This window comes from Xiphias gladius, chromosome 1 (assembly GCF_016859285.1).
Source record: "Xiphias gladius isolate SHS-SW01 ecotype Sanya breed wild chromosome 1, ASM1685928v1, whole genome shotgun sequence".
Classification (NCBI taxonomy): domain Eukaryota; kingdom Metazoa; phylum Chordata; class Actinopteri; order Istiophoriformes; family Xiphiidae; genus Xiphias; species Xiphias gladius.
In genome coordinates this window covers 18,330,985-18,358,741 of record NC_053400.1, presented here as the reverse complement: position 1 = coordinate 18,358,741, position 27,757 = coordinate 18,330,985, and the positions used below count along the sequence as shown (strand labels likewise).

Genomic DNA, 27,757 nt, shown 5'->3' with positions numbered 1-27,757 from the left:
AAGAAAGAATTGTGCACAGAACAGCGTCTCTGGATTCTGACTCCCGTCACTTAGAAATGACCAATGGTGATCTCAGTGCACATATGAGCATGTAAGTATTGATTTAAAACACACTTGAAAAAATTTGAACCTGTCATTTAACTCATAAATGATCAATGTGCTGTTATTGCTTTCGTCAATTTAATAGTATGTATACAATGGTTACAGTGCAATTATAGTTACTCAGTGCTGCTAATAGCATCCGCCATGGGAAGGCTTCTTTTATGTATGAAGGTTTTATTGATGACTATGGTGATTTTACTGTGTGTTTTCACAGTTTGGTTACTGTATATGATCTGCTGAGGTTTTTGTTTTATGTGAGCCCACCAAACCACGCTCCCATCAACTATAATAAAATAACAGTAAAGTATTGCATCTTGAAGATGTGAGATTAGAAACTGAGACAAAAAGCAGAGAGCAGACATGAAGCAAAGTTTAGTGTAGCATGCATCCTGAGAGTAGCAGAGAGGCGGCGGATCTTACTGTTCGGAGCAGAGGGAGCAGAAGGCTCTTTGCTCTCGCTTCAAGGATGCGAGCCAAGGACTTTCTGTCATTTGGCCTAGGAGCCATGACAGGAAGTTAGCCTTCAGAGTTGGTGGACCCGATCCTACAGAAAACATGCACACCCACCACCACCATCACATCTCGTCTGTTTCTCCCTGCAGGGGATATTGAAAGATGACAGTCACGATTTACGCTGAATGACTGAGCTCACCACAGACAGAGCAGCAGTCAGCAGTTTTCCTCTGAGTGTCACCTCTGTCAGAAAACTGAACCGGGATCAGACCTCTCAGGATGTGATGAGTACTCTGATGCTCGCATCTGCAAGAGGATAATTTTGTGCAGATGTACAAGGTCTGAGATTTACAGTCCTCCAGGTTTGGAGCAGCATTTTCACAACACTTTTGGGATTCATTAGCAGCTTGAGTGTGGCAGTCTACAGAAAGCTGCTACCAGCCAAAACATTTATTAGAAACTACAGTCTCGGTTTGTACTTTTCATAATGGCTGCATCAACTTCATTTCTTTTATGTTTTTTGCTTCTGCATTGATACAATGCATGTTAAAACAAATTGTAAAAAATACTGTAAATATCCTGAAATTGACACTTAGTAAAAAAAAAAAACTTAAACAATTACATGTTATTATTAAGATATAAATCAACATTGAACTAATATATACAAAAATACGTGTTCTTAAATATCAATTTTCATTTCTCCTGTTGTTAAATATTGATGCATTTCCTTTTTGCTGAAATAGCTTTCATACAGGACCTGTCTCTAGTTCTTTTTCTTCATCATGCATGATTCTAAATGTAAAAAAAAAGTAGGACCACAGCACTTGTAGAGTACGCTGCTATCACACTTTATTAAAAATAGAAACATATATTCATTGTACTTTCATACAGACTACAATGGTCCACTGGCAATATTTTGAAAAATGAGTTACATTCTATAAAACACTCATTTGGCCTAAATCCACTGTAGAATTGTCTTTTAAAAAACAAAAACAAAAACAAAGAATAAATCCATATTAACTCCCGTGTTTCCGAGCTCACCCTATTTCATCCTTCCTGTACCTTTTCATAAAATAAAACTTTATGGAGAGGAGAAAATGTAAATATGGAGAAGAAACAGAGAAAAAAACAAACATGTTTGCTCAGTGAGAGAAATAAATGCACATACCACAAGTTTAAAAAAAGATGGCACATTTATTGCAACATAAATGTTATATACATTGTGTTTTTCTGTTGAAAAAGACAGAAAATTCAAATTCTCGTTGCTGCTGTTTTTTTGATGTGCATCGACATTACCTTTTCATTTGACACAAGAACAAATCTTTTATCAATCAACAATGGAAACTGAAGGAGAAGATGGAGGTCGCACTTGTAGGAATCTGGAGCTCATACGAAGCCTTTTTAAGTACTAGACTACGAGCAACAATTCAGCTATGTTCTTGAGATGTCATTTTAAATTTCTTGTAATAATGGACAGGTTATGGTAAATAACCGTACATTTTACTATCTAATATAGTAAAATAAAGTAAGAAACTTTTTACTCAAAACTTTAGCTTTCAAAAATCTAGAAAGAGTAATATTTAGAATTCAAGAAATATTCTTACAGTATTATTGTATAAAAGACTAACTACAGTGAAAAATAAGCCAAATGTTTTTTTTTTTCCTTTTGATTTTCTTTTTTTTTCATATATTATACAAGGGAAAGCATCTGGGAATACAGCAAAGTCTAACTTGGCAAACAGAGGAGCAACGAAATATAGGAAGAACAGGAAATTTTAAAAAAATGAAGGAAAGAGAACAGGAAGTGACATACATTAGACCCTCAATCAAAGTCTGCCAACATGAATACAAGCTTGTGAATACTGAAATGAAGAACAAGGCAACATTCAGTCAGAGAATACACAAAAACTGTTTAGTTTTTTTCACTAAAACAAAGTTGTTAAATCATAAACGTTTAATGTAAACTCTTGGCGTGGCATCCGTTATTCTAATTTAAGTCCCTTTTTGAACAGAATACTCATTCTGAATGTGGCAGCCTTGTTTAAGGATGTAGATAATGATAGAAGACAATATACAAAGAAATAAATGGAATATAAAGCAAATCTTAAGACCAAAGACTTAATAAAAGGAGAAACCTAAAGCATGCACACTGATAGGGAAAAACAAAATAAAGCCATGACCAATGTCTTGAAAAATTGAAAAAAAAAAAAAAATCCTCTTAACTTTTTGTTAATTATTGTGCTACACTATTCAACAAAATCCATGAAATATCTAGTCTGGTTTACTGTATTGAGTATATCACGGCTTGGATTAAAACATTATTGAAAAATAACTTAGAAGTTCTCTCTGCTGGAACTGGACATTATAATGCTGGAAGCTTAAAGAGAGGACCCGTTACAACACAAATAAGCATAACTAAATTTTACTCAGAGTAACTGTTTTTGAAATTTAATGTCTTGAGTTACTAATAGAAAGAAAACGGAAAAAGTAGTATCTTCATCAGGCCAGGAGAAAGTGTGGTCGTCGTTTTTTTATATTTTTAACTACTTCTGCATTGAGCAATCTCTAATTAGCTGGTGGCGGAAAAATGACAAAAAAAAACAAGCCACTTCTGTGCTGAAGCCAGGAGTGTGTAACTGTCAGGAGGCTAAACAAAGAAAAGAATCTGCAAAAATATGTCACTGCTTACATTTAACACTATATGGCAAAGGAACCGAAGGGCAGTGAAGTCTACATTTCCTTTAGTTAAGACACTAAAAATATGCAGGGAATGCTAAGGTTTGCAAATAGATTGCTCTCTGTATTTTCACTGCTTACTACCGAGGAAAAAAGAATACAACTAAATCTGAGCTTTCAGTAAAACTAGAGTTTGCCTCTCGTTTGTCACCTATGTAGACAATATTGTTGATGCTATTTTAGTCGGGCCTATTATTCCACTGTTCAGTAGCACAGAAACTGATCTAAACTACGCAGAAACAAACACAGGCAGTTTTGGTTACAGATGTGGCCAGTGGCATAATGAATAAAATATAAATATAAATAATATATGCTCTTTTTTTTTTTTTTTTTTTCTTTTTTTTTAAAGGGGCGCTTTAGTCTTTCAGTTCTAACAGCTAATGATCATTTTCAGTTGGGTATAAATATCACTCTAGACTGGCCAATAAATTAATCTCAATCTTCTCAGTGCCCAAATATTTTCCCCTCATCTCAGACTCGCCAAAGATGTAGAAGGGTGGAGTGCTCAGTTTTAATGGTGACACTGGCAAACTATAGATCAACTGAAAAGCCGCATACTTTTTTTGAATTTGCTTAACTTTCCCTTTAGACATACACTTTATAGCTCAATAACATAATAAATAGGAAAAAAAAAAAGAAACAGACAAACAAAAACAATTGCTGTTACAATGCATTCGTCAATTCAGTTTAGGCACGAGGCAATTTCCACATACGGTTTGAGGAGATTGCGAAGTCTCTGATTGTTCAGAAGCAACACACTTCTTGCAGACATTGATATGTGCTGAAGATTTTTCTTTGTGGGGAGAAATTTGCAGATGGAAACTGGTCACAGGGAGCTGGGTGCTTGGCTCTTCTTCAATCTTAGGATTGGATTGTGTTAGTCTCGTAGTTTTACTTCAAGTGGTCTGTCTCCTCCAATTGGTGTCACAAACTGTAAGTCCTGTCTGTCACTGGGAAGCAAGGTCACCGACTCAAAACGGGACAGAGATGATCTGGATCACTTTGATCTGGAGAGAGGGGGTGGTGAGAAATACACCGATCAGAGGTGAACATCAATAATCACACAAGGTACAAAATAAATTACATCTATATTTTAGGCTCAGAATTATAACAAATTAATAATTAAAAATTGCTACTGCTATTGTTTCACATATTTATCGAAAATTCTCTTCATTGCATTGGTCGATCAACATAACAATTAATCAGAAACTAATTGATTATTCACTAAAGTCATTTATCGTGCAACAATGCCAAACATTACGTAGTTCTAGCTTCTAAAATGTGAAGATGTGAAGAATTTAGGAATTGTGATGGATAGTAATAATGATAATAAAAATAATAATAATAAGAAGAAGAAGGAGATGGAGAAGAATGATAGAACAATGGTTTACAGTAAAACAAGGACTAAAGAAGTAAATAAAATCCAAAACATAATGAGCTAAAAAAACTTAAAACAATTACAACAAATTCCATCGATTAAGGGAAAGCCAAAAGATAAAAATGAGTTTTAAGAAAAGACAACAGAAGATACTAACTTTGCCTGCCTGAGATCCTAAGATGACTGATTAATTAACTGTTTGAGACATTAAATCCTTAGATTAATCAATATTGGAAATAATGGTTAGATGCAGGAGGTGACAGTACCTGTCTGCTTACTCAGAGGTGGCCCATGGGGTTGGATGTGTCAGTCAGGCCTGGATGGACTCCTGTGTGGCCTTGTTGGGCTTCACCAGAACCCCCAGACACTTTTTCCTCCTCCCTTCTCTTAAGACAGGCCGCTTTAGGGTTCAAATTCCGCTCTGTAGGTTCAGAGAGACAGGAGTCAAACTTTTGTACCACTTCTACTCGCATTTCTTGGAACAAAAATAGTGGGAGCCTTGTCCTGTTTTAATTTTTTTTAGGGGGAGGATGCAACTCTAAAATGAAATTACCAACTGCAGGAATATTATGTGAAACCTTTAGGCGTTTTTGAAGGATGAATATCGATTTGATGTGACGTAATGTTGACATTTCAACACTGGGATAAAGCTTTCATTAGCTGGACACTGACCTCTGACTTGCTGCTCCAAGCTAAGTATGACGGCCACAGCCTGATGGAGGATGAGCAGTTTAGTCTGAGGCTTCTCGCTTTTCAAGTGCAGCTGGCACATGCGACCCAGCTCCTTGAAAGCTTCGTTGATGTCTCGCACCCTCAGGCGTTCACGGGCGTTGTTAGCCATCCTCCTTTCGCGCTCACGTTCAGCCTTCTGCTCTGGATTCAGCTCCTCGTCTTCTGTGATACTGTGGGAGAGAGAAGAAATCCACCTGCAGTCAGATCTGTTTCACAATTAAATGCACACGACGAAAACCAAATGTAAGTTGAAACTAAGGAGCATAGAAGTCTTCACTTCTCTCTCTGACTGAAAGTAAAATATGTATAAGAAAAATAATAGTGAAAAACTTACAGTGAAAAATTGCTCAAAATGATGTAATGTGCTATCTGCACAGATTAAGGTCATTGACAGGCTACTGCTCAGGCCGTATCCTCACTTTCTGCAGTGTTACATCTTTAGAAAACATCAGAGTAAATTGCTAAACAAGAATCACAGGATCAACTTTCATGGTTTGTTCTGGTTTAAACAATTTTCAATTAAAATCATTTTGTTTCTCACTCAAGCTCAACCAAGCTCACTCAACCAAACATCAGTTAACCTCTAAATTATTTCACTTTTGGAAAATATTATACGTGTTCGTGTAGCGACATCTTCGTACCTCGTGCGTGTGCCTGGTCTTGGTGTCTTCATATCCCTTCTATCGCTCTCGTCATCGGACTTGTCATCCGCAGAAAGGCTATCATGCATCTCGTCCTTGTCCTGTTTCTCTACCTTCAGCTCCAGGGTGGTAGCCACCTGGCCAGCCAGGGCTGAAGTAAGACCTGTTGAAGACAACGTAAACCCAGAGGTAAGACATAATATATAAACTGATCCGTGCCCAATTCACGTTGTGTCAGCCATACAATAAGGCTGCGGGGTGCACCAGACCTCTGAATGTTTCCACTTGGTTGTTGAGTTCTGTGCTGGATGTGGAGCCGGCACTGGGCAGGCCTCCATGGCTGGCAGCGTCGTCAGCGTGGGCACCACCCTGCTACAACACAGACAGGAAGGACATCTGAAGAAAGGAAGCAGACACTCTCTGGAGACAGTACATAAAACAGTTCTTTTGAACAAGAGAAGAGCGCTTGTTTACAGCCTAAAATGCTAGATCTGATTGTTCTAAACAGAAAAAAAAACAAAACCATGGCAGGTAGCCATCAGTGTGCTGCAGTCCATCCACACAGGTGATGATTAAAAAAAACTAAACAATTGTACAATCAATATTGAATGCCAACTAATAGCTTTAGAAATTTTACCAAATTCAGATTGGATGCTATTTCCAGTTTGTATATAATGAAAGATTTAACTATTCGAGTGACAGTTCAGGGTCTAATAAGTCATTCAGATCTATCATTCTCAGCACTGGGGGGTGATTCAGCGATTTGCTTACAGCAGTACAGTATTTTGTAGGATGAAAAACAAAGGGTGGAAAACGCAAAATAAAAGCAAATAAAAGACACCTGTGTAAGAATAAAAAAAAAAAAAGAACTATAGTACGACACATTATGAAAAAAACTCTTTATTTGTCCCTGTTCATGTTAGATTATATTTCACTGCTCACTGCTGTGACATTCTCAGTCTTAGCTCTCTGTAACCACAACTGAGAACACGTCGGTTGATTACATCTAAAATGAGACAAATCCTTCTGTGTTCTGTTTTAAAATATGTCAAGCTAAACCTATTCCACAGTCTGACCACATTCATAACATAAAAATGGTTGACTCCCACCATGTTTTGCCACAAAGTCCCTCCTTCCTGAGGTTTACCACATGTTCTCAAGCTATTTGATTTCCCTTCTCAGAACCAGGGAAAAGGCAGGGAAATCGTCACTGAGGGTGGAGGGTATCTCCCCCTTTTCTTATGGAATGTGATCCTTGGTCACTGTTGGCCTCTGTTAACCCTGCCACCCCGTGACCCTCCCCTTCTTCAGCGCTACGCTAATCTTTGCTGTGCTCTCAACAGGTGTCCAAACAACTCTTTGTCTGAAGGAGGAGGAGGGAAGCCGGGGCTCTGGCAAGAAAAGAACGCTGCCATTTTCATGGCTGGGCCTGATTACCATACAGCTGAGGACCTCTATTTGGGTGGAGGCCACGGGTTCAGACACACGTTTCCAACGATTCAGATTTCCTGGGTTGTTAAAAAGAAGTGATGAAAAGGGGAGGAAGGGGGTAGAGGGTGGGGTGTCAGCCGGAGTAAAAAGCCTGTGGCTGTGCCATGCCAAGGCTGGTGAGCCCTGTCTGAGGAGACCTCGTCTCACACAGGAAGTACTGTGTTAGTGCAGACACAGTATGTTCTATCTCACAGTCGCAGTCGGTCAACATCACTGCCACAACCCAGCTCTCTGTAACAAATACATCAAACTGAGCTCTTCTGACAACCACAGAAAAACTCTTGTTAGGGGACAAAACAAGCTACTCTGAAAGATCCAACAGCACCAGCATCGAAGTGAAAACAACCAGAGACAGAAAACACACTGCCTTAAAACAAACTGAAACCTTTATCTGCTTTTATAATAAATTAATGCGGGCAAAGGAGATCTGAGATCGCAGACCAGAGACGGACATAAAAAAATCCTGACAAGAAGTAGGATCAAAGTACAGCGCAGCTTTGACGAGCGTGCCAACAAGACACTGTGAAATCTTTTTGCTGAAGAAAAAACACTAAAATGTCGGTCTAAATCAAAACATGACATAAATCTTTTTTGTAATTCTTACTTTTTATTGCACTAAAAAATCAACTTGGCATCAGAAAAAAATATCTTTATTTAATGTGCATCTGCCTGTGGGTATAAGTTGCATGCATGTGTGTGTTTTACGTCAGCTGGATGTCTGCGATTGGGTTAACAGTACAGATGTTACAGTACTACTCGATTAATCAATTAGTTGACAGAACAGTCATCAGAATAATGATCGGCAGCTACTTTGACAGCTGATTAATCGTTTAAGTCACTTTACAAGCAAAAATGCCAAACATTCTCTAGTTCCAGCTTGTTGATGGTGATGATTTGCAGCGAACTGAATATTTTTGGGTTTTCTTGGCTGGACAAATCAAGCAATATGAAGACATCATCATAGGCTTTAGGTAATTGTAACAAGCATTTTCACAAATTTTCTGAAATTTTAGATTTTTTAAGCAATTAATTGATAATGAAAATAAATATTAGTTGTAGCCCTAAACAGTACAAATAAAATGTTTTTTGTACTGTTTGTCATTGATATTCATTTAAATAAAAAAACTTCATCATTTCATCATTTTTGTTAGATTAAAAATCATTTAAAATAAATTTGGCAGTGTTTTTATCTGGTAAAAAACATAAAATATTACAGCTGAAGTTGTAGAAAACCAGATGGATCTCAGGTCTGTAGTTAATATCTAATTTAATGTTAATCATGGGAGAAGATCATTTTCATCAGACGATGAAAAAAACAACAACAACAAAAAAATTAAAATCATAAAACATATTACATATTGATTCCAGTATCATTCTGGTATAAATCTGAGCTTCTACCCAATAATGATACTGAATCAGCATTGTTTTTTTTTTTTGGTTTTTACTGTTTTTTTATTGTATGTGACCCAAATCATTTCCAAACACCTCCGGATTACAGTTGGACAAGCCGCCCCATTTTAATTTCCACTGCAGATGTGTTCAAATCTCTTGGCTCTTTAAAATGAAATACCTCAGATGGAGGATGGGTGAACACATCATGATTTATACTGAGACCTGCATTCCCCAGTATCTCAAGAGGCTTTGACTTAAACTCTAAAAGGATAGCAACACACAAACACTTCCTACACCAAAGCACAACTTTGCTCCGTTACGCCTGTTTTTCTCATTTCTCTTTCACCCTTGTGTATACAGCAGCTCTCAGGAGGAGGGTGAGCCTTCGGCCAGCCATTACACTTACGAAAAATATGTCAGGATAAATTCAACTGTTCATGTGTGGAAAATGTCTAGTTTTTACACACGGCAGCGGACCCGATCCAAACAGATGGGCGAGGCTTCATCTGTTGTGAAGTTTGAAAAATAACATACAGAATCCCAAACTTTATGCAGCATCCTAAACACACAGAGGACTTAAGATCTAAATACTTATGTGAAGTTCTCATACCATCGCTGCTGTCCGACTTGGAACCAGTGCAGAGGCAGGGAAGTTTGCTCCAATGGCTGCTATTGGCCCATTTTGTGCCTGTCCCAGCAGACTTTGTATGTCGCTGGGCAGACTGGCGGTGGAGCCCACTGCATGGTTCCTCAGAACAAGGATTGCATCATCCAATCTGTCCAGACGATCCTCCATTCGAGACTGGGAGGACCAGAGGGATTGAGGAGCGAAGGGTTAGGGAGAGGGAGAAGAGAGGAAAAGAAGGACAGAGCAGCTTAGTATAAGCACATTAGAGACCAAAATTGAAAACACTGATTGTATGGTGTGGACTTGAAAAGAAAAACATCTGAAACATAAGATAAAGAAGGCAATTCAAATGCAAGATCAATTGAGCCATTTCAGCTTGAGTTGTAAAAGTCAACATCATTTATTTCAACTGAATAATAGACAGATGCACAATAGTCACTTGGAGTGCTTCAGCAATTAATTTAGAATCTAACTGCACCTAAGCTGATTACTGCAAGCTGGAATAGCTAAAAAGACAACACAACAGGACAATATGGCAACAAAGGCAATAAAAATGAAACTGCATTTCACTGTGAGGAATGTGGACTGCAAGTCGAGCTTGTGAGAGAAATCAAAATGAGGAATGCAAAGATGTATGGAACACGTAATGAGTAAAGGCTCTATCTGAAGAGTACCTCGCAGACATCCTTTAAGAAAGACATGGCATCCTGGAGATGCTCATGTAACTGCTGATGAACTCTGTTTTTCTGGCAAAGTCAAATAAGAATAAGACAGGATTATGAAAAAAGATCAGTATCTATAAATACTAGAAACACTCTGTGGATAGAGATTGTTTTTGTAAAGACACACAGACAAGAAGGGTGGGATTTGGAAGGAGGCACACAGCTTCTGACCATTCACTTTTTTATGGATAAAAGTGTTTTGTTCTTTGCACATTTAACAACCCCTACTACATTAGTGGTCCCATCTTCAATTTTACATTTACTACAGTGCTCAAACGTTTATTTACACCACTTGCTTCCAAGCTTTGTGTTTTGTTATTTCTCTGTTGGAATAAATGTCAGCGTCGGTAAACCTGCGTTCTCCAATATCCAATTTCACCGTGGATTGATATAAATATACTGCATATTATTACTTTGCATGGTTATATTCATTAAATTAAGCTGTGCTTTTTCAGTAAATCTGAGCAATTTGAAGAAACTGGCCACTTTACAAGAAAGATTTGTGGAGTATTATGATCGGCTAATTTTCATATCACAGAAGTCTTACTCTAATATGAATTACTTTCAGTGGCACAATCCACTAACAAGTTCAGTCATTTTGTCTTCAGTCTAATCCTCAACTAGCTTGTTAACACTGTTGTTCATCACTTTGCTAGACTTAACAGGGCTTTTCCAACCTCCCAAATGGTTTTGATTCAACTCCCAAGGAAATGTGATCAATGCTTTTATTTCAATGCACTCTCGAACAAATCCTGGGAATATGAAATCAGTAGTAGAAGTAATTTTGAACCACTTATTAACCGAAATGGCTCTGGAATTCTTTGGCACTGAGTTTGAGTATTATTAAGGGTCAGTGTTTTTGTCTGGTTCAGTTTTTACATCATTGTGCACGGTTTTTTATTAATGATTTTTTTAAATCCAATTTTCACATATTTTTAATATTCAAAAGAAACACTCATAAACTTCCTTTTTTATTTGAATAAATATTTGAAAATGAAAACCATTAGTCATGCTGTCCAGATCCAAAATCAGGGGCACGGCCCATAGTTTGTCAAACAGCTTGCGAGATGATATCAGGCTGGACAAAGTGGTCACCCCTTTACGTTTTGTAATTTAACCACTGAAAAGTCTAAACCTACCAATGTATCTGACACTTTCAGAAGCTACTATCCGTACTGCAGGTCTGCCTTCCCTCCCACAACACAGAAGTCTCCAGTTTTCAAAAGTAACCCATATAATATTTAACATATAATAATATAAAATTGACATACTCTAGTGCTGCATTAACCTTATACATCATGTTAAAAAGCATATTCACTGCGGTTGTTTTCACATTGCTCTTATCAGCAGCTAATTTTCATGTCATTTGACACTATTCACTTTGATTGTTACCTGCAGTTGTGCCGTCATTTAATTTTGATGGCCACGAAGAGACAAAACAAATCTGGTGGCGGAGTGGGAGGAAACATTTTCACATGCAGCTGGACTGAACGTGGTCTTATAAAGTCAGGATCCAGACTTTGAGCAATTTTAAACAATAAATGTGGATTTTGCAGCAGCATGTCTCTGCACGCTCTCTTAATTAATTTTTTTTAAAAATCACAAGAAGCCTACAGCATGGCTTCAAGGCCGTTCTGCAAACCAGCGGCAGACCACACAGCAAGTAGCTTTTGACAGTGGCAAACAAATATGTGGGTAAATAACTCAAATGTACGATAATGTCAATAAGAAAATACTTTTAAAAAACATTACAAAAAATGTATTTTCCAAGCCTTATACTTTCCGAGCCTTAGATCTTGGTGGTAAAAAACTTTAAACAAACATGTTTAAAGTTTTTTGACAATTCTGTACTGTTTTACATAATCTATCTTTACTGCTACATTATTATTCATCGTGAAAAGCTGTTTGTACATCTGTTATAACTGCTCTATGATTAAACATTCTTACTTATTAAAAAAAAAAAACAACAACCTCCCGGCAGAGGTTGTAAATACATGCATCAGGTAGCAGGCTAGATGAAAGTTGATCTGTAGCTCTAGTCGCATGACAGCAAAGGAATCCTGAAGAAGTGGTTCAGCAAACAGCTGCCACCCCCACACCAGCCCCCTTAACTAAACCCATCCCCCAACTGTCATCCCCCATCCTGGCCCACGGAGTAGAGGACAGATGGCAAGCCCCAAGGGACAGGTATTGTTCAGTTTGGTTATCCGTCTACCCCCACTTTCTTCGGCAAAACATTTGTCAGACAAGAATCTCCCTGTAATGCTAGCTCAGCCCTTCATGGATAAAGTATCTAAAGTGAGCATCCATCATATCCCGCGCTAACTTGAAGACAGAGGCGGACAGGGAACTTACCAGCGAGTGAAGGGAGTTCTCATAATTTGGAGAGGAGGGGGTCTGTCCACTAGCACGGGGCCACTGGTTGGTACCTGACAAGAGACAAAAGGGATGTAGTGGAAGTCAACATTAGAAGTCCTCTGATTCAGTTACATATCAGCATGGCTAATAGCTGTATCCTGCCTGACTGGGTACACCAACACGAAAGCTAACTGACACACACAATAACATGCAGTCATCGCACACTGACATCCTGATTTTCTGGTCTCTTGTTGCTCTGTATGAGATATTTTTATCTTTTAGGGCTCAACTGCATCACTTCCTGATGGCTGGACTGCATCCTGACACATGAGCCAGCGGAGAGTTCATCTAAAGCCCACTTCCATTCTGAAATGTACGCTGCATCTGCACGTTAATAAGCATAGATATGAGAGGTTGGAGAACAATATGAACACTAACAAATCTGATTTTTAACACTAGTTTTCCTTCAAACTTGCTTTTTCCTGGAAACTTTGAGTCTCCAGAAATGCGTCAGAGTGATCAAAAATGAAGTGTTATTTGGCTTTAATCAGGGTTTTTGATGAAGGCAATACGCCAAGCACCTGGGTTCAATTAAGTTCTTACTCTTCCACTACATTCACTAGCATTGCTGAGTTATCTTCCTCATTAGTATTTTTGTCAGTCAAACTCCAATTTGACTGGTGATGTGGTGGCAGTACAGCCAGTACAGTATTTTACAGGATTCACATCTGGAAACATTTGAGTACCAGTGCTTTATTTAAACTCATACGTCCCATAAAACCAAAGCTACTTCGGCAATTTACCTATTTTTATTCTAAATTAAAAATCATGCAATTTAAACACATAATCTATATAAAGAGAAATTTAAGATACTCTGTACTATAGATTGCAATTTACCTTTGGCTGGAAGAAGTTCCCAGTGGATTTTATACTTTTATTTGAGCCAAAAAAAGTTAATCTACAGGCCAGTAGAGGAAAGCAAATCAAGCTGATTAGATCTGGTGTAAGTTAGAGCAAAGGAAAAGGAATCCACATCTGCTCATCATATATCCAGCTCTAGTACAACATTTTCTTTCTTTCCTCTTTCTGAAGCACACTCATCCAAGTAACCTGCCTGCCATGTGCAACAGGAGGCAATGCATTATACAATCAAATAACCTTAATGGGCTTTGACAATAATGAACCTTTCCAGGTTATAACGGGAAAGGATGTCTGTGGGCTTTTCCAGCTCAGAGCTCTCGGTGCTCTTCTGGTGTCCATCATGGTGGAAGGATGCCAAACGAAGCCTACATCCTCGTAAATAGAGTCCACTGTAGCACAATCTACCAATGGAGACTTTGTTTTGGTTATCTATCATTTAGTGTGATTCTAAAATCTCATTTTGGGTACCGTTCTCTACTTCTTATAATAGCAAGGCAATGAAAAATGCAGGCAAGGATGAGGAGAATCATTTATAGCAGAGGGGCCTGGGCAATGCTGACTGGGATCGGATTTTATTCATTCTTAATTTAATAGGTTATTTAAAAGCTACGAAGTGCAGAATGGCATTCAGACTCTCATCTGTGAGGAGACTCATGCAATATTTTTACCACTAATTTTTCAGTGTTTGTTTTTACGAATCAAGGCCTATGTGGTCAGATCAAATACACACTGAACCACCGATTGCAACAGCATGTTTTTAAAAAAGCAAACTACAGTGACAGAGAGAAAGCGAGAGAGATCAAGACAACTGATGCATATTTTTGACAAACACGCAAATCAAAGCTCCCCCAAGCTCAGGAAACTGTAAAATAACTTTTTCAATCGATTCACTCCAATGAATTGTCTCACTAAACCTCTGTGGTCTTCAATAACTGAGTTATCAAGTTTCTTTACACACACACACACACACACACACACACACACACACACACACACACACACACACACACACACACACACACACACACACACACACACACACAGCCTTGGAAGAAGCAGACTTTAATTAACAGACTATTAAAAGAGACTTTGAAAGAGGAAATGAAAAAGTCTCTGTTCTGCCTCAGCTTTCTCCCAGGTGAGTGAGACAGATACTCCACACGAGTCTCTGCTGGCTGGTGGCTATGAAAAATTAGCCTGGGGCTCTGGTCCCAGCGTGCACCAGAGAGGGCTAATTGAACAAACCAGTCTTGAGTAATGTGCTGTATATTGGTGTAATCCTAATGATGAATGGATTTTGTGTCTAACATCAACAGCGAGCCAAATTTTGTGCCAATTTCAAAGTATAGTTCTTTGTCTAACTCTATAAGCATAATAAAGGCGAATAATTATTTAAACAATATCAACTTCCTACAATTCCAGACATATTTATTTTGTGGTATTGTAGTTTATTTATTCTATATAATATGAATTCCATTAAAAAAACTAAACACTGAACTTTTATATTTAAATGTTTCTTTTTCCAGTCAAATTTAATAGCGTGTGTTTTCAATTTCTGAACATGTTACATTATAGAAAAGTCTATAAATGCCATGCTGCAAGGTGTGTCATGCTGTACTGTAAATAGGTCAAGAGGGGGATCTCCCTATGTGAGGCCGTCATACTACTCCTCATCAGCTGAGTCACAGCCACCCTCCTTCACCAACTGGCAGATACACAAGGCCTTTTGCAGCCTGGCCTGTGTGTGTGTGTTGGAGGGAACAGCTGTCCATGGGGCAGGGCAACAGCTGAGGATGAGGGGGGCATACATAGAGACAGCTGTCGCCACTCCATTACCACACATGACACAACTGCCCACTAAAACAACACACTGGGCTTTCCCTTACTGTCTCCCCTCATTCACTTTCCATTACTCTCTTGCCTCTGTCAACACGTCTGACAACACATATTCTTCTAATACACATCTCTTTTTACTCTACTTAAACACCCAGTATATTGAAAGCAGGAATCTCCTTCAGGTGTTCTCTCGGCTGTATGGGTTTGAAGACGGAAGAGATTCAGAGAGAGGATTGTCTATCCATTTTCAAAAACCAACCTGGCAAAAAAACACAAACTGCCAAGCGCGTCTGGACGAACAGGGTTAACATAAAATCTACACCCCAAAATTGTGTCTTATTACAAAGTAGTGTGCCATAAGACACTGTTATAAATCACAAAAACTTGGATAACAGTTTTGCAAAGGAGGAAAATATGAAAAGCTTTTTACAATAGATTAATTCAAGACCCACTTCAAACACTTTCATTACAAGATTTTCAAATCCTCAAAGCCACATCCCCAGTCTTTTTTCATTTACACTGTCATTCCAGGGCTTGTCAATAAATCTTCATTTGCAACACTTCAAATAAAAGTCTAAGCCAAAACTTGTCTTGGTACTGGTCGGCTAGATCTAAATTTATGAACATGAACAATGAGCTTCCTAAAAAGTGGAGAGCCAAATCCAGTAAGAGATGTCACCACGAGTCAAGATGGAGCAGCTCTCTCAGCTATTAAAATAAAGCCCATGTTCTGGACACTGGACCAGCAAGTTCGCTACTGGCTTAAGGTGCAGGTGTATTGTTAAAATCAGAGTTAAATTGCAAAACTGATTTCATGCCTTTAGTACAATTCACATCACTTTGTTCGCTCAGGAACTGCAGATAGGAAGCAGCTAGCAGCTAAATCTGGTACACAGAATCTCTTCTCTTTGCTTGAGATTAATATTTGTTGTTTGTGGTCACAGAAAAACACATTTAATAAAAAAAGATTTTTTTGTATGATTTCAAATACAGTCATAGCTGTTGTTTCCATGGATTGGCTGCCTTATCCCAGAATAAACTAAGCTTTCTTTTAGAATGGATTAATGTAAAATAGCATTAACTGCCCTGGCATAGATTAAACATGGGGATGAGTACCGAATGCTTAGAAGTACTTTAAAGATAAAAGGGGTATTAAATTAAGTTTTAGGGAAACTTTTCACACTTTCCCACGCTTAGGCTTTAATTAACTGAACTAATGCAGCATATAGTTAAAGTAATTAAATAACTTAAAGTCATATTCATGAAAGCCTCCTAATTAGCTTGGCTCTTCCAGGTCAAGGCCTAATTCTAGCACAGTCTGATTTGTGTCTGTCACTGGCTTTTAGCCTGTGAAAACTTCTTTATAAAGCAGTTTCAGAGAAGTATATTTTTTATTCCACAGCCGGTATCTAAGTGTACAGGAGGAGTGCATGAGATTAAAATCCAAAGACCGGTGCTCTACCTGGCCTTCCAGACGGGGTGCCGGCAGCAGTCACCACGGTTCCTGCTGAGGCAGCGCCCGCTGTGGCTGTCAGAGGTGAAGGCGAACCCACTGGTGTCGACGGGTTGGATGGAAAACTACTGCTAGTGTGGTCAGGTGAGTAAATCTGTGGAGGCAGAGAGGAAGAGAGAGAGAGAGAGAGAGAAGTAAGAGTCATCATTAATGCACCATCAGCAGCCCTAAATAAAGATAAAATATATATCACTGGTTGCTGTTTATTCATATTCTTTTTTTTTTTTCTTCAAGCCAAAACTGCATCATCAATTACGGGAAATTTACTGCCAGGGAAGCCATAAAAACACTCAGTGCATACTTATGAGACGTTGTCAGTCATCTGTGCTCAGAGCACAGCCTTAACAAAATGAATCACAAACAATATTCACTTTGATGTCTTGTGCTTGTGTCTTGAGCTGTATCCACTTCTGGAAGTCAGTGAGTGAAGATTAACACCAAGAGACACAGCCCAGCTGTGTTTGAATTAATGTTACCTAATCAGGGCATTTGAATCTTAACTTTTAAAAACGGAACTTTTATTTACTTGTTTTAAATGTAATACTCATCTTTATTCAGGTCAACACTCAGTTTAAATTTGAAAAATGTTTAAAAATTATTATTGCACATGTAACCCAGATCAGTCCTAAACTTCCGTTGGAACTGTATGTCAACTTTTTCCCACACCAACTGAGTGTAGAAATAAGTGAAATCAAAGAAGTAAATGCCAGATCAGTTTTCAAAAATTTTACGCCAGATAGAACTACACTGATATATTACAAATAATTTCAGTGATTAAATGGGCATGACAAGTTGAATTAAGGTCAGTACTCTGAATATGATCTACAGCTGACAGGTCAGTGTTGCACTTGTTATACAGAAACTTGTAGAAACTTGCAGTTTTACAGGAGCAAAGTTTGTTTTTCACATGTATAAAGACGGTCCCTGTGCAAGCCTCTCCAGTTGTTATTCCACTGTGGCTTTGAGAAAATGCAGACGCCCAACCTGGAAACCCGGTTAAGCCAACAACAGCAAATCTCAAGGGCCGCTTGACAGCCTGAACCAGATTGGATCGTAAACTGTTATATATCAAAATCTATCGATTGTTCGAATTTTGTTTATTTTGGAATTTTTCTAAACTTTCTAGTTTGGAAAGTTTCTAGTTTAGAGGGGACCATAACTAGGGCCTTGGTTTTCTGTATGATGCCACAAACTGAGCAGAAGTTACTTCAGCTTTATTGCTATGTTAATCACACTAACTTCATTGTATCAGTGCATCCTCTGCTAGGTTACATTGAGGGTCACTGAGTTTTAGGATGACATGTCAATCACAAGGGAACAAGGACATTACGTCTTCAGAACTTCCGCTGGGATTTTATTTGTTTAAACAAATGCTGGATTAAAGCACAAACACGTCCCTGATTTTTTTTTCCCTTTAATAAGAGGATATTGTGCCATAATGGAACATGTCTCAGAGAACTCAGGGTATTACGGGTGGATCCTGACTAATTAGCAGAGAAAAAAACAGCAGATCCTCAGAGATTTCTCCTCCAAGTTAAGATCAAATTGAGCTTGCAGGAAACCATTTGACTTCTGTAGGGATGATAGAATGCACTCATTATTAATAATCTCCTTATTCAATCTTGATCTCTGAGCTTTAGTTTTCAATCAACTTGGACTATCGGGATAGAGGTTTCATTGAAGTGTGTCACTGAGTGTGGAGGAGAAGGGATTGGCCCTTGTCTAAAGGGAGGAACGACTATTTATGCTTTTCTACACTCTGTGTTTCTCTCTGCTCAGCATCTTTACTCTCAGACACGCAATTCAGTCAAAAACTAAGGAGAATTAAGAGTGTGGTCACCACTGTGTCAGAAACCAGTAAGACTCCAAACAAATCGGCAAATATTTCTTACTTTCTCAAGAGCAAGGCCTTTATAACTGTGACTTCTGACCCGACAATATATGACTTTCTATTCTTTTCACTCACTGACTACTAATGCTGCATTCAAAATGAAACATGGCTCATTTTACTGGAATAAATGAAGCTCCGCCTCGTCATCAGTTACGCTCCCGCAGGCGGCATGGGGCCAATAAGCACGGCCAATTTAAAAGGGCGGAGAACAAAAGCTCCACAATGTGCGGCCCGTGGAGTTGAGCCACAGCAGTTATAAACTCCCCTGTGCCCCCTGCTCCAAACACCCTCCCCCACCCCAGTCCAACCGTGTCCATTTCACTCCAGCTTTGTCATGCTAATAGAACTGAGTCTGCAAATATAAAGGACTTAATTTGTTATTACCATCCCTAAACTCTCATATTTTGGATTCACACCAGTAAGAAATATTCTTCCTAATCGTACAGCTTGTGCTAGGATGTGTGAAATTGAACTGTTTATATAATACCAGTATGTTAATGCACATATCATTTCTATACAACATGTTAAACTCTACTGAAGGACACTATGTAGAATTATAAAGTTTAGACTTCAAAAGCAGAATTTAAGACAAAGGCAGAGAGCAAATACACTTCCTGAGACAGGATGTTATTCCAGTTGGACAGTATGGGAAACAGCGAAGGGAACTACTGAGGGAAGATAAGAAATGCTCATTATGTTAGGCTAACTTCCACGTAAGTGCACTTTCTACAGTTCTATACAACTCAAAACATTGTCATTTGGTTCAGTTTTGTTCCAATTCAGACCCTGTCCACCTGTGTCTCAGCTTTTGTTCTCCATACGGTACGCCTTCTCCATTGTTTCACAATTTAATTAAAATACAGAATAAATAACTTAATGGTCTATGTCCAAGGTTAAATGTTAAACCAGTGGATGGTGGATACATTTAAATCGCTATTGTCATTTAACTGACAAAATCACCTCTTCTCTTCGCTGTCATACTGTCTTGCTTCAGTCTTCTGTGAGGGACAGATTTCTGTATCCAAGTTAGAAAATGTTTCTCTTATACTATAACTATGATAGAGCTACAACAGAGCTTTATGAACCCTCAACACAGAAGACAAAATCTAACCATAACCTATAATCTATCCATCAGTCGATGTGGGTCCATCCACAGGGAAGACATATTTCTTTCTCTAATGAACCTCTGTGAGCTACAGAGGGACAAGTACTTCTAGTTCACTCTTAGTTTAAGCCCACAATTATCCAGGCTTAGGCCCAAAAACAACTATAAACATCTCCTCTGGGCTTTTTTAATCAGCATTCAGTATAGCACTTAATTCCTTGCATGATATCTGAGGTCACCTTCTTTAGAGACAGAAACACATCATTATTCTTTTCTGATTTGCAGAAAAATATAAATTTTTCGAGCATTTGGGTGAATAAATGTTAGATGTGAATTTCACAACCTGAGAGGACAGCAATTCCAACTCTTTTTTAAATCCAAATGTTGTTTAATTCACTTGAGTTGGGGATGCTTGGTACAATGAACTGGACTCCAAGTTAAAAGCAGGGTTGTAACTCACCGAGGCTAAAGCCTTGCCCAGTGCATCTCCAGTCTGTGAGCTTCCAGTGGCGTTCCCGCGATTTGCAGCAGCTACGAAAACACAGAGGGAGGCTTTGTAATAGCACACTCAGACAAATGAAGAGTGGTCATGATACACAAAGTAGCTGTCCAAACGCCTGACCCGCTACCTTACCGCTTACAGAATGGGTGTTCAGCTGTAATCATATCGGGGCCATTGAATTAGTCATTCTGGGCAGGTAGCTGAACTGTTAACACAAGAACGTACCCATGACACCATCGGCTGTGTTGACGGACGGGGTGTGCGCTGCGGTGACGAATGGTGAAGTGCTGGTGTTGCTTCGGTGGAAGCTGGACATGGGAGGAAGACTGGCATTGATGTCTGGAGAGACTGAGTGTGCGGGGTAATTCTAGAAGATAAAAAACAGAAATGCTCTGTTTTCAGTCACAAATATGTGTGCGTGTGTGTCTGTGTGTGTGTGTGTGTGTGTGTGTGTGTGTGTGTGTGTGTGTGTGTGTGTGTGTGTGTGTGTGTGTGTGTGTGTGTGTGTGAGAAAGAAAGACCTTATTTATTCTCTCAATTTTATATTCTCCTTTGACATCTCTCAGGCTGTGATGAAACAAAAGTTACTAGGGGGAGGGACAGAGATAAAGAGAGGGCAGGCAGCATCTGCAGGCTCCCTGTGATGCCCAGCCAGCTGAAGCAGGCAGGCAGACGACACCAGATCAAACACCGACACAAAAAGGGTCAGCAGTGCCTTCACTGATAATAACCAGACAACAACTTAAGACGCACACACCCACTCCAAATGTAGGAGCTGTAGTGTGGGGGTGCAGGGCTGAAAAAGAATTTACGTGCTGTGTGTGCTGAACAGTACACATTGGATCTCTTGTGCAAGTGTGACACCAAAAACAAAGTTAGAGGCTTAGGTATCACCAGGTGAGTGGTGCTGCTTACCAAACGGTCGTGTGAGTGCAGGCTGCTGTAGTTTCCTGACTGCGGCATGTGAGATGAAGATCCTGCGAGCATTCCCCCATAGCCGGGCTGGCTGATCCCATTGGATGAGTTCCATGGGTCAGTCGAACTGTGGGTACCGTCTAATAATGACAATAATAACAATAAAATAAATCATTTTAGTATATACTTGATTACAATTTAGGGTAACAATACCTATTTTAGTTTTGACTCAGTGCCAGACAGCGGCTAACCTCCCACCCTACCCTCATAACTTCTAAGGAGTGGGGTCATCCAAGGAGTACTTCTTTTTTTTTTTTCTTTTGCTCTTCGGACTGAAACATGATCCATGTCCTGAGCACAGCTGAGATAACACCAAGCTAAAACCAACAAAGAAGTCTGCTTTTCTGTCTAGATCTGGGAGTCAGCCACACTGAAATAAGGAGACGACTGAGCACAGACTAAATATTACAAAATATTGCTTAAACAACTGAGTCTGTCTGGCAACATCAAAGTATGTATATTGAAAGTAGTTTGGTACAATATTTTAGCCTTTTGTACGTCACTGTGGAAATGCCACAAATAACTAAATGGTGATGGATAAAAAAAATTATGTTCTTTAAAGCAAGAAAAAGCCTACAGAAAAAAAAAAACACAGAATTTTATTTTGTCAATAATACAGTGACCTTACCGACTCCACACAAAAACAAAGAGAATACCATTTTGAAACGTTTATGGTAGAAGAGGGCATTAAAATGAAAAAAAAAGATGTTAAACTCTATTTAACTGCAGTACCTGGTAGGTCTTTTAGTACATTCACGAGACTCAGTCAAAACCTAGTATATTTCTGGACCGTGTATGATCAGTGTGCGAAATTGAGGCCATAGTTGAAAACTTTTGTAGAGCCACTGTAAACAACTACTTTCAGCGAAAAGTAGCAAAAGTCTGCTGGAAAAGTCACCAATGTCGCTAGATGACATAAAAAGCTGATTAGCATATTCATGATTTCATCACATCATATTTGGATTCTGCTTAGTGTCAGCTGGTTTCAGCCCGTTGTCTGTTTGATTCCCTCCTACTCTCTGTGCTCACATATACAGTTTTACTACAGCCAAATTCCCGATAAAGCTGTTCTCATTTACATGTTGTATGAAATAGTGACTGAAAAGCGGTCCATTAAGACTAAATGTTATCCAGCAATCACTTCCAAGCCGTTTCCAAACTGCTGCCCAGCACTGCTAAAATCCTGATTTTATAACCGTAACGTCGTCTGACTACATCACCATAAACATAAGTTAAAGACAACGGCTTTGCTGTGATTTCAACTATATTTGCTTGTAAAAAGTTCACTCAGAGAGAAAGTTAGAAGCTCATTCACGTCTGTGTCAGCTGCCGTGAGGTCAATTGAATGAGACCCATAGAGAAGTGCCCCTGCAGAGGGAAAACTTGACCTCGCGCTCGCAGGGCCAATACTGGCGACTCTCTTCTACAGAAAGTAGCTAAGGTCTCACCAGAAAGCCGCTAGATTTGTCGCTAGGTGCTTTTTTGAAACAAAGTTGCTAAATGGATGTGAAAAGTCAGTAAATCTAGCGACAAAGGCACTAAGTTGCTAACATTGCCTTTAAAGCCCCCCCCCCATTACAAAAGAAACTGTCTACGCCAGTTCATTTTGAAAGAGCAAAATGTTGGGGAAACTCCAACACCCAGCTTCCCGACCAATGGTGTAAACTTCATCACTCAGTCAGTCAGTCAGTGACAGAAATTTGCATTTACAGCAGAGTAAACATGGGAACTTGCTTTTGAACTTACCAAAGAAAGTGCTTGCAAACATACTGCTGGAGGGTTTAGGAGAAGAGTAAGAAGGTGAATCTCTGTTGAAGTCTTCTGAATTTGGAGACGGTGCATACACCTGCCAGAAGAAGGTTAATGTTATTAGCAAAGCCCACCACGCTGTAAAGCATTGTGGGATCAAGAAATGTAGAGTACAGAGACATACATAGTACATAGTCAAGTATGATGATCCTGAAACCTATAAAAACGGTGAGCTTTCCTGTGAAGTGTACACTTTCAACACAACTGCAAAGCACAACCACAATTAAGAATTTGGGTACATGATGTGATCTCAAGCGCATATACACAAGCACAAGTAAAAACACATGTACCGAGGATATGGCCCTAAAACCACAAACACACACACACACACACACACACACACACACACACACACACACACACACACACACACACACACACACACACACACACACACACACACACTTTAATGACTAGCAAGCAGTCAAGCTCATGAAGGGAGGAGTGGATTATCAGGGGTATTTGCATTTCAGATCAAGTCACCCTCTAATGGAAGTATAATGATACCCACTTACATGCATAGACTAAATGCCTGGCAAATTGCAGCATTCCCAGAGAGGCAGAAATCAAATAAGTGGTATAAAAACAGCCTGCTTTACTTTCTTTACATTTATACCGGCAAGCTGGTGGTAGAGTGAAAGGAGAGGCACAATGGGCATGCTGTTGTACAGCTGTGTGTGTGCCAAGCTAGGTGGGAGGATCAAAGAAACTGGAGGCCAAACACCAGTGATGTGGTCTCTGACTTCATCCACTCCAGATGTAGGGAGAGAGGGTGAGGGAGAGAGACAGATTGCAGGGGAGGGAAAGGGGGAGAGAAGGTTTGAACAAATTCTCCCTCCCACAGACAAGACTGGATGACCCTACTGTCGTGTAACACTAATCAGAGCCAGACCTGCCAGCTCGATTCCACCTGCACATTTTCAGCTTGTGTCCTCATACTTTGCAAGATAAATCCCTCTTTTAATGGCCTCACATCACACTCAGCTGTTGGTATTAGGACAGCTCGCTGCTCAAAGATAGTTTTCTAACACCTGCAGATGTGATGACAGCAACAAAGGTTGTTTAGTTGTTTAAGTTCTTTTATGACACAGCTCTGATGGAAAATATGTACCACCACCAAAGTATATGAATTCAGTCCAATCACTCGCTCATTATATCTATGCAGAACGCAGCTTAAGGGGGACTCAGGGCTGTTGGGCTTTGCTGAGCGAGCAGGACTCCAGCATGTATTTGTCTGGGTGTGTAATTAAAGTGCTCTGGGAGGGGTGGAGCTCTCATGGGTCTTCTGGCTTACACATGTGACCAGGGTTGATAGTAGTTCCATGGAGATCTCAGGTTAGCCTCACACGAGAGCACAGGCTTTTGTCTTTTTGCCTCTGTCAGACGCTCAATGGGCAGCATATGGCAGCGGATAATGTTAATTGTTCTTTTTACCCTGGGCTAACCAGTCAAGGCATTAATAAACCATCCCAAACACTGGGTGCCTCATTCCGCCGGCCTATGGAAGAGAGGGTCCGCCTGGGTTTCCCTTTACAAGGCCATTAATTAAAAGCCGTCACTCACACGGATCAGCACACAAACACAGACCTACATCGGCTGTTTGAGCATCAGCGGGTATGTTTTATTAAAAAAATAATAAAATTCCCTTCTGTACCATGTCTTTCATGGATGTTCACACATCTTAAACTGAGGTTTACTAGCACAAAAAGCATCCTTGTATAAGTGTTCGGTTTTGGATTGCACGTTTACACAATACCAAATATACAACAACAATAGAATCAACTGTAACAGTCGACACAAAAGTTGCACTCAGTTAGCGTCTTTTTACTCCTTTGCCCCAAATCTAAGTAGGGAAAAACCTTAATGACAATGATAATTTATTTCTTTTCCCCTCAGCAATGAGCCGACAGTAAGGCAAACAATGGGGTGAATTTTTAACCCCTAATAAGTGGATGATAAGCTATGAAGACTTACGATTTACGGTAGTGATGCTAGAAACATTTTGATATAGGTGATAATACCCTGCTTCAGATAAAAGATACTGTATTGAGTTACTGGCTCAATTCTGTAACTTGACTTTGCCTTTCAACAGCACTCTGCCTCACCTGAGTGAATATATCCTGCACACCTTCCACCATGTCTCAAACATGTGGTACCCCTGCCTTTGAAGTTAATGCCACGCAGATCAAAATATCAAATGTTAAAACACAATCTGTCAACAAACACTGAGAATAATAACAGGAACGGAGAGGAAATATATAGATAAAAAACTAGGGGGGGGAAAAAAAAAAAAATCAGGCAAACGGCCAAGAAGCTGAAAGAGAAGAGTTCAAAAGCACTCTTCACGGCCTGTCCTGTTTTTTGTGCTGTATGTCGTTACTTGGACTCGAACCATATCTCTGGGGCATTTTGTTTCAAGTCCAAATCTGACACACTTATGAGGTTTAGTATGCACAACAGACACAATGCCTCTTCAAACTACTGTTCAACATTTGTGTGTGATACCTGCCAATGCTTTCTAGAAAATACAGGGCTCAGTATTTTCATGCAGAAAACTGTGACATTAAACCTACCGTCTCTCGAAGACCCACTTTCACTGCCATGACGTTTTGATAGATGAAGTTAGTTTGACGTGAGGAATGTTTCATGTGAGATGCAGACATTTCCAAGGCTATAACCTTTATAGAAACATTTCACACTTATTTGGTTATGTTTGAAAAAGTACCTTTTTTTGTACTAAAATGATATTAGGAAGATAAGGCAAGAGCTTACATGACCATGTAGAGAGCTTGAAATTCCAAATATTGATATTTTTGAAAGCCTGTTCAATTTACTCTCATGGAACAAGTAAATGCTCTCACAGATAAACAAATGAATACTTTAGACATGTAGCTATACAACAAGTAACATTCGACCATTGGGTGGAAAACAGCTTAGACAGAACAGAGTAGAATAGAATAATATATTCTGTTATGTCATCTGTAATCTGCCATCAATCCCAGCAGCCACTTTAAAACATTTTACAAACCAAAGTCAAAGCACATAAATATGCCTTTGGATACATGACTTCAGTTGTCATACAGCAGAAACAAGTAATTGAAGATATTTGCTTTTCTTCTCCCTAGAAAAGCAGTAAAATCTTTTATCCCAGCGCACATTCTGACAGCGGAGCAGCCTACTGGGAGTCAGGTTCTCTAAAAATAGAGCCACACTGCAGAATAATATCTTCCAGTTGTAAATGCCACAAAAATTTGGTTTTGGCATCAATGTAACCTCATTACTATATACTAAAAACATGTGTGTCGTATACATAGTGTATATATGATAAGGTCCACACTACAATTGCAAACACACCACCACCACCCTCACATTGACATGCAGTCAAGCACTCATGCTTGACTGCATGTGCAACACATGTGCACATTAGGGGGTTGTAAGGATTAGCTTCTGTTGATGAGTGCTAACCTCTAGAAAGCATGATATAACCTGTTGCACTACACAAACAACAACAACAACAACAACAGGCATGTCCCATCTAAAAGAATGTATGTTGTTTCTTTTGGGTTTTTACTATTTTGGATAAAATATTATGACATTCCACCTGTGGAGGGGAAGCTTTCTGTGAAGCAAAAAAAGGAAAAAGGGTCTAACAATCACTGCAGGGCTTTCTCTTCCATTTTTTCTGTGTCACTAATAGGCAACGGAAGAAAGATCAGTGAGTTGCTCCATCTGTATTGGTTCCGTGCCACCAGCTCACAAGCCAATGGCCCACTGTGAATTCTCCCAGTACTCCAGATGGTGAGCCTGCTATGCAACTCTGCATTATAACAAATTGATGTGGATCAAGTTGATGCAAAGAATGAGCACCATCTTTCTTTTCCCTTGCAATGAAAACAGAAAAAAAAAAAAAAAAAAAAAGTTGGTCCTGGTTATTTAACAAGTGCTTTTGATCATAAAGTTTGCCTGTTCTGTCCACATGCAATCAATTTTCTCCCCATCACCAACTGTAACACAAGCCTGTTAATACTTAATATGAAAAAGATCAAAGTCATCTTTTGTGCAGTGGAAACGAAGAGGAAATGCCGAAATGGGTTATAAGGAAAGTTAAAACACAAGCTTGAATACGATGACCTTTTAAATATCAAAAACGCTAACCTCTTCATTTTTCCCTTAAAATGCGTGTGCCCTTTCTATATAATAGCAAAAATAGCACGGGCAATGACAGGTGGAAATCTGCCTGTATAATTTGCTTATAACAGGATCTTCTTAAGGATTAATGAAATGTACTATAAAGCTCATTCAACCATTGTTATACTATGTCCTTGAACAGATTCCTAAACCCACTGGATTGTTTTTTACGATAACCTTTTACCATAAAAACAGTCGAAACACCTTCTACAGGCTTGTAACACAAATACAACAGGTACCATTGAAAACAACAGTGGAAAACTCAGTGCCTTCGAGTCCAAGTGTAGCAAAAACGCGCACATGCACACACACATTCACAGAAAAGATGAATGTTTTTTTTTTTAAAGTACTCACACAGAAAATCTTTTCAGAGTACCAAAAATC

General features: G+C 39.2%; 1 protein-coding gene across 6 annotated transcripts in view; it reads right to left on the bottom strand.

Annotated features, from left to right (window-relative positions):
• Nucleotides 1-1,439: 1,439 nt before the first annotated feature.
• The window catches only part of tcf12 (transcription factor 12), an 81,536-nt gene continuing 55,218 nt past the window's right edge, over nucleotides 1,440-27,757 (bottom strand). For 2 of the 6 annotated variants that reach the window (XM_040126146.1, XM_040126167.1), the window contains 12 exons: nucleotides 23,123-23,222; nucleotides 21,317-21,456; nucleotides 20,627-20,768; nucleotides 20,360-20,430; nucleotides 16,853-16,997; nucleotides 12,631-12,704; nucleotides 9,536-9,727; nucleotides 6,312-6,411; nucleotides 6,043-6,205; nucleotides 5,342-5,571; nucleotides 4,936-5,090; nucleotides 1,440-4,298 (listed from right to left, as the gene is read on the bottom strand). In XM_040126146.1, the coding sequence (XP_039982080.1) occupies nucleotides 4,948-5,090; nucleotides 5,342-5,571; nucleotides 6,043-6,205; nucleotides 6,312-6,411; nucleotides 9,536-9,727; nucleotides 12,631-12,704; nucleotides 16,853-16,997; nucleotides 20,360-20,430; nucleotides 20,627-20,768; nucleotides 21,317-21,456; nucleotides 23,123-23,222 (1,500 nt within the window). In that variant the 3' untranslated portion in view covers nucleotides 1,440-4,298; nucleotides 4,936-4,947. The other 4 variants (XM_040126175.1, XM_040126138.1, XR_005707387.1 and 1 more) reach the window with 4 other exon arrangements.